The sequence below is a fragment of the Vespa crabro genome, chromosome 14, assembly GCF_910589235.1.
Source record: "Vespa crabro chromosome 14, iyVesCrab1.2, whole genome shotgun sequence".
Taxonomy (NCBI): domain Eukaryota; kingdom Metazoa; phylum Arthropoda; class Insecta; order Hymenoptera; family Vespidae; genus Vespa; species Vespa crabro.
The window spans coordinates 5,913,843-5,922,045 of NC_060968.1; the positions used below are offsets into that span (position 1 = coordinate 5,913,843).

General features: G+C 32.0%; 1 protein-coding gene across 2 annotated transcripts; it reads left to right on the forward strand.

Annotated features, from left to right (window-relative positions):
- Position 1: 1 nt before the first annotated feature.
- LOC124429219 (U4/U6.U5 tri-snRNP-associated protein 1) lies at positions 2–3,894 on the forward strand. Of its 2 annotated transcripts, none has more exons than XM_046974211.1 (11): positions 2–257; positions 498–946; positions 1,058–1,186; positions 1,327–1,746; positions 1,913–2,063; positions 2,208–2,482; positions 2,554–2,641; positions 2,731–2,929; positions 3,209–3,395; positions 3,474–3,628; positions 3,742–3,894. In XM_046974211.1, the coding sequence occupies exons 1-11, from the start codon at positions 95–97 to the stop codon at positions 3,767–3,769; spliced, it is 2,244 nt and encodes a 747-aa protein (XP_046830167.1). In that variant the 5' UTR covers positions 2–94; the 3' UTR covers positions 3,770–3,894. The 2 variants fall into 2 exon arrangements, with proteins under 2 accessions (XP_046830167.1, XP_046830168.1); XM_046974212.1 differs by having other exon boundaries at positions 2–236.
- The last annotated feature ends 4,309 nt before the right edge of the window (positions 3,895–8,203 follow it).

Below are 8,203 nucleotides of genomic sequence, written 5' to 3' on the forward strand. Positions count from 1 at the left end.
TTACTAGTGAATTTTGACGACGCACTAAGCGTATCCAAACTGGTTAGGAGCGGGTTTTTTCGTTAATTTTATAATAATCTGACTTGAGATCAAAATGGGATCGAACAAACGGCATAAAGCCGAGAAAAGTCGCGATATTAAGAAAAAACGTCATCGTAGCCGTTCGCGAAGTCATACCCCAGAACGTGAGAAAATAGATAAGCATAGACATCACAAGAAACACAAAAGGAAAGAACGTAAGGATTACGATAGCGATGGTTAGTATAGCTCTCCTATCATTATTCGTTCTTTGTCGATTTAGCATAATAGCATTAACATAATTCTATGCGAAATATAACGCATTGAGTTAAGTAACGCTTCTTTTTAAAACCCAAACTATTCGAAAATACTTATGGAGATATAAAGGAGAGCCAATTGTCATTGATATGCATGACGTGATATGCACATTGATTTATAATCAACGATAACGGTTAAAGGTATTTTTGACATTTTTGCAGTTGAAATTGTCAATGCACCGCCGCCTCCAAAAATCTCAAGATCGTCGCATCCTTCGACGCCTCCTCCACCTGAGATTTCCAAACAACATAGCCCTTCCCCTGTAAAAGATGGCATTTCGCAAACCTCATTATCGATTGAGGAAACAAATAAGCTTAGAGCAAAGTTAGGTTTGAAGCCTTTAGAGGTTGATAGTACGTCAAAGGATGATCCCAACAAAATCAAGGATGATTTGGGTGAATTCTATCATAAACCAGCGCCGAATGCCAACGATCAGTTGAAAACTCAAAAATTGAAGGAAAGAATTGGCATTCAAAAGCAAAAAAGACAGATAGAGGCTAATTTGGCGAAGATAAAGTCATTAGGGGATGATGATTCTGACGACGATACAAAAGCTTGGATCGATAAGAGCAGACGTTTACAGGAGGAGAAGAAGAAGGCAGAAGAGAGGGTAATCATTGGTCTTTATAATAGGATAGAACCGATCCGATCCGATCCGATCCGATCCGATCCGACTTTAATTCCGTATTAATAAAGTCTCATCTTTTCATTTATATTTCAGGCCAAAATGTTGGATCAACTGGATGAAGAGTTTGGAATTGGTAATCTTCTTAAGGAGGAAATACACCTTTCTCGTAATCTGGCTTATACGGAAAAAGATTTGAAGGGTTTGACGGTGGAACACGATATAGTGAGTAAATATAGTTTATGTATATATTAAATGCGTGTTAATGGATGTACTTTTGTCAGAGATTAAAAATGAACATTAATACGCTTTAGAGAGAAAATTATGCAATTCCATTGATTTATCTTATATAATATAAATTATAGGAGTGTATTGCGGAAGGCAAAGGAATGGTTCTAACCCTTAAAGATCAAGATATATTAAACGAGAAAAGCGATGTACTTGTTAATGTCAATATGGTGGACGATGAACGATATAAGCGAAACGTTCATAACAAAACTAAAAGGTCTGTTTATAATGCTTACGAGGATGATAATTTCGATGAGTTTGGCCTATCGAAGAAGAACATTTTAGATAAATATGACGAAGAAATTGAAGGAGAGAAAAAGGATAATTTCGTATTGGGTAGTTATAATCCGGTAGAGATAAAGCAGCGCCGTTCAGAAATTGTTAAGCACCGTTTAGCAAATAAGAAATTGGAATCATTGCAAACGAGAGAACCACAATTGGCTAGCGAATATTACAACGAGCAGGAGTTGGAGAAGTTTAAGAAGCCAAAGAAAAAGGTTAAATATTAAAAGGGGAATTTCTTTGATAATTTTTCTATTGCCAAGTTTAAAGTATCATGTGCTTTATATCTGTCGACATTGATTTCATTCTTTTCTTTTTTTTTCTTTTTTTTTTTTTTTTTTTTTTTTTTTTTTTTTTTTTTTTTCTTTCTTCTTTTTTTAGATACGAAAAATAAGAACGAAAAGAAAATTAAAGGCAGACGACCTGATGTCTCAAGAGAATGATTATCTCAGAGACTTGGGAAGTAGAAGGAGCAAAAAAACTGAGGACGCAAAAGAAAATGATGGTACTTTAGACGTAGACGATTTGGAAGGTAGATTTCATTTTATATATTCGGTTTTCTTTTTCCTTTTTTTTTTTCTTTTTTTCCTTTTGTCCTACAGGTCCTTCATGATCTCTAAATGTAATTTTCTAAATCCAATTTCAACTATTGCTGCAACATATTTTCTATTGACAGGGCCCAAAGAAGATTTAACGGGAATAAAATTTGAAGACGACGACAAGGAGTTAGAGCTGCAAATGGCTTTAAAGAAGGCGCATCGATTAAAAGAATTACAAATGTCGGACGAGAAAAATGTTACAGAAAGTGTTAAGCAAGAATCAACAGCTTTAGACGAAAATCAATCGACGAACATAGTTCTTAATGCTACCGCAGAATTTTGTAGAACCTTAGGAGACATTCCAACGTACGGGCTTGCCGGTAATAGAGAGGAAAATGGACAGGAACTTATGGTATTTATTCATCTACCCCTTTCTTTATATTTATATTACAAAATTTTATATCCCACCTTTTATTTCCGTAGGACTTTGAGGTTGATGGTATCAAGGATGAGATCGTTTCTGACGAAGAAGAAGATGATGGTCGTGGTGCATGGAATACAGTACACTTAGGTATTCTATTACTTAATTATATACAACTTATGTGATATTATGTTATTTATACAAATCGCCTATTTTACTTTTCTCAATATTGCGTTTAGATGAAAGCAAATCGGAGCCTGTAGCACTAGAAGCTGCTATTTTAGATGCAGAACCATCGCTTGGCCAAGGTGTAGGTGGTGCATTAAAACTAGCAATGAGTAAGGGATATTTACAAAAGGAAGACAGTAACAGACCATCTGCCTCACGCTTTGCACATTTGCAAGCACAAAATTATTCTATTGAAGACAAAACATATGGGTATATTTCTTTTCCATCTTCTTTCCTTCATCCATTGTGTATTTTCTATCTCACTGCTATTTTATATCGTTTGGAGAAAGTTATGAAAAGAAATAATATTTAGAAGCGGTGGTTTTCGGCGTGAATCGTAATATAATTTCCAAATTTGTATCTATCGAATGGAGGAGACACGCGCATAATTATCTAATATTCTATATCCAAGTATAATATTACATATATTTACGTGCTTTTCTTTCTTCCTTTTTCTTCTTCTTTTTCTTTTTCTTTTGCTTTTTCTAGAGATGACGATAAGTTTGGAAGAAGAGATCGTTTCAATGGTCCTACATCAGATTTTAAAGAGAAAGAAGGCTTTAAGCCAAATGTTAAATTGGAGTACATAGATGACGATGGACATGTTTTAAGTGCAAAGGAAGCTTTTCGCTATCTTTCACACAAATTTCATGGGAAAGGACCGGGAAAGAATAAAGTATTCCATTATATTTAATAGTTGTTCATTAATTGTATGTATAAAGGAGACATTTTTATGATATAAATATTAATACAGGTGGAAAAGCGTATGAAAAAAGCTGAGCAAGAGGTATTAATGAAAAGAATGTCTTCGACGGATACGCCATTGGGAACACTTAATTTATTACAAGCAAAGCAAAAAGAAACTCAATCACCGTATATAGTTCTCAGCGGTAGTAAACAAATGCAAACGTAAATACTCTCTCTTTCTCTCTCTCTCTCTCTCTCTCTCTCTCTCTTACTTTATACATATTGATTAATATAAAAATTTTCTTATTTCTTTGCTCTCTTTTGCTCTTTTCCAGGACTAGTATATCAAAAATAAAACATTGAAAAGAGAGAAATTGCCGGTCTATCAGAAAATGCAAATATACATTATTATGTAAAATATACAACTGTGCCGTAAGGATTTTCTTTGAGTAAACTGCTGGTGTAAAAAGAATAAATACTTAATAATATATGTATTTTATTTCAATATCGTATCAATCGAAAGCTTGTACGAAATAATCGACGACCTCATTACTTGTGCACAATTTACTTTGCATGAATAAATACATACGTGTAGTATGTATTTTTACAAGTTGATAATCCTTCATAATATAACTACAATTTGTTTATCTATTAAATGATAAATGAATAAAAATGATGCTTTAAGTAATCATACTTTGTAAATAAATATTTGAATATTTAATTACAAAAATCGCTATGAAACTTTTGTAAAATATATTGCATATTGAAACTAAATCCAAGTTTTTTGCCATTCCCTAAAATGAATGTTTATTTTTTTATGCGACATCAGCGATATCGGTTCGGTTCCTTTAACGAATTAGCCTTAATGCAATCTAATAAACATTTAACCAATATTACATTCTGTAAAGCCTCCTATAGAAGAGCACTTAAGACTCCCGTTGGACTTTGAATAATTTTCTTTCAGAGTGCATGGATCGTATGTCGAATGTAAACGAGAAAGGGCTTTGGAAGGACAATGCGAGTTACCAGAGTCAGTTACCTATCTTACACCGAGGATTAAACGTCGAAATGCACTCTTTCCGTGCGGCAACATTTATTCCTATTACCGATACTACCATTATATAATTATATAAATAATGTACAATGAACGCGAAATGCGATAATGCAATATTTAAACAATAGTATATTCCGTTAAAGATCCCATAGCTCCTACGAACCATCAATAATGGAATCGAATATTAAATAAAGTAATATTTAAACAATAATACATTAATTTAAATATTAAAAAGACAGAAACGAGTGAGCAACACAAATTAATATCAATATAAAATTCCTCTAATTTAATAAATAATAACTTTAATCACGTATTACTTTCCTTTGCATAATGTAAACATAAACGTTTTCTTTTTAACTTCGACAATTCGAGACTTAGTCTTCACTTGCAAAACGACCTGTGCACATCGTGATCCTCTCTCCTAAACGTTAAATCTCATAAATTAATATTCTCGGTAATCTTATAATTATTTAAACGATTTTAATTGCACGTGGGATAGAATAGAGTAACATTTAAACAATAGTAAATATATATAAACATTAAAAAGTCTGAAACGCGAGCGGGATTTGAAATAATTTTAATATAAACTTCTAATACTTAAATTTTTAATTTCGAAGCGGTTTTCTCTGGTAATATAAACATAAACGCACTTTTTCACGACTTTGACAGTTCGCGACGTAGTTTGCTCTTGCACTCCGACGTGTCCACTTCGTGATTCTCTTTTCTAAACGATAAAGCTTATAAATTAACATTATCGATAATTTTATAATTATTTATACGGTTTTTATAGCACGCGGGATAGAATAGAGTAATATTTAAACAATAGTACGTTTATTTAAACAATAAAAATTCTGAATCGCGCGTGGTACTTAAAATAATTTTAATATAAACTCCCATTATTTAAAAAGTTTAATTTCGGAGCGGTTTTCTCTGGTAATATAAACATAAACGCACCTTTTCACGACTTTGACAGTTCGCGACTTAGTTTGCTCTTGCACTCCGACGTGTGCACTTCGTGATTCACTTTTCTAAACGCTAAAGATTATAAATTAGTATTTTCGATAATATTATAATTATTTATACGGTTTTTATAGCACGCGGGATAGAATAGAGTAATATTTAAACAATAGTACGTTTATTTAAACAATAAAAATTCTGAATCGCGCGTGGTACTTAAAATAATTTTAATATAAACTCCCATTATTTAAAAAGTTTAATTTCGGAGCGGTTTTCTCTGGTAATATAAACATAAACGCACCTTTTCACGACTTTGACAGTTCGCGACTTAGTTTGCTCTTGCACTCCGACGTGTGCACTTCGTGATTCCCTTTTCTAAACGTTAAAGATTATAAATTAATATTTTCGGTAATTTTATAATTAACTAAACGATTTTTATAGCACGCGGGATAGAATAAAGTAATATTTAAACAATAGTTCATTTATTTAAACATTGAAAAGTCTGAATCGCGCGAGGGACTTAAAATAATTTTAATATAAATTTCTATTACTTTAAAAATTTTATTTCGGAGCGGTTTTCTCTTGTGACATAAATATAAACGCATTTTTTCACGACTTTGACAGTTCGCGACTTAGTTTGCTCTTGCACTCCGACTTGTGCACTTCGTGATTCTCTTTTCTAAACGCTAAAGATTATAAATTAATATTTTCGGTAATTCTATAATTATTTATACGGTTTTTATAGCACGCGGGGTAGAATAGAGTAATATTTAAACAATAGTTCATTTATTTAAACAATAAAAAGTCTGAATCGCGCGCGGGACTTAAAATAATTTTAATATAAATTTCTATTACTTTAAAAATTTTATTTCGGAGCGGTTTTCTCTTGTGACATAAACATAAACGCACTTTTCACGACTTTGACAGTTCGCGACTTAGTTTGCTCTTGCACTCCGACGTGTGCACTTCGTGATTCTCTTTTCTAAACGCTAAAACTATTAAATTAATAATTTCGGTAATTTTATAATTATTTATACGGTTTTTATAGCACGCGGGGTAGAATAGAGTAATATTTAAACAATAGTTCATTTATTTAAACAATAAAAAGTCTGAATCGCGAGCGGGACTTAAAATAATTTTAATATAAATTTCTATTACTTTAAAAATTTTATTTCGGAGCGGTTTTCTCTTGTGACATAAACATAAACGCACTTTTCACGACTTTGACAGTTCGCGACTTAGTTTGCTCTTGCACTCCGACGTGTGCACTTCGTGATTCTCTTTTCTAAACGCTAAAACTTATAAATTAATATTTTCGATATTTTATAATTATTTATACGGTTTTTATATCACGCGGGATAGAATAGAGTAATATTTAAACAATAGTTCTTTTATTTAAACAATAATAATTCTGAATCGCGCGTGGGACTTAAAATAATTTGAATATAAACTTCTTGTACTTAAAAATTTTAATTTCGTAGCGGTTTTCTCTGGTAAGATAAACATAAACGCACTTTTTCTCGACTTTGACAGTTCGCGACTTAGTTTGCACTTGCACTCCGACGTGTGCACTTCGTGATTCTCTTTTCTAAACGCTAAAGATTATAAATTAGTATTTTCGATAATTTTATAATTATCTATACGATTTTTATATCACGCGGGATAGAATAGAGTAATATTTAAACAATAGTTCATTTATTTAAACAATAAAAAGTCTGAATCGCGCGCGGGACTTAAAATAATTTTAATATAATTTTCTATTACATTAAAAATTTTATTTCGGAGCGGTTTTCTCTGGTATTATAAACATAAACGCACCTTTTCACGACTTTGACAGTTCGCGACTTAGTTTGCTCTTGCACTCCGACGTGTGCACTTCGTGATTCTCTTTTCTAAACGCTAAAATTATTATATTAATATTTTCGGTAATTTTATAATTATTTATACGGTTTTTATACCACGCTGGATAGAATAGAGTATTATTTAAACAATAGATCATTTATTCAAACAATAAAAAGTCTGAATCGCGCGCGGGACTTAAAATAATTTTAATATAAACTTCTAGAACTTAAAAATTTTAATTTCGGAGCGGTTTTCTCTGGTAATATAAACATAAACGCACTTTTTCACGACTTTGACAGTTCGCGACGTAGTTTGCTCTTGCACTCCGACGTGTGCACTTCGTGATTCTCTTTTCTAAACGATAAAGCTTATAAATTAACATTATCGATAATTTTATAATTATTTATACGGTTTTTATAGCACGCGGGATAGAATAGTGTAATATTTAAACAATAGTTCGTTTATTTAAACAATAAAAATTCTGAATCGCGAGTGGGACTTAAAATAATTTTAATATAAACTCCCATTATTTAAAAAGTTTAATTTCGGAGCGGTTTTCTCTGGTAATATAAACATAAACGCACCTTTTCACGACTTTGACAGTTCGCGACTTAGTTTGCTCTTGCACTCCGACGTGTGCACTTCGTGATTCCCTTTTCTAAACGTTAAAGATTATAAATTAATATTTTCGGTAATTTTATAATTAACTAAACGATTTTTATAGCACGCGGGATAGAATAAAGTAATATTTAAACAATAGTTCATTTATTTAAACATTGAAAAGTCTGAATCGCGCGCGAGACTTAAAGTAATTTGAATATAAACTTCTTGTACTTAAAAATTTTAATTTCGTAGCGGTTTTCTCTGGGAAGATAAACATAAACGCACTTTTTCACGACTATGACAGTTCGCGACTTAGTTTGCTCTTGCACTCCGACGTGTGG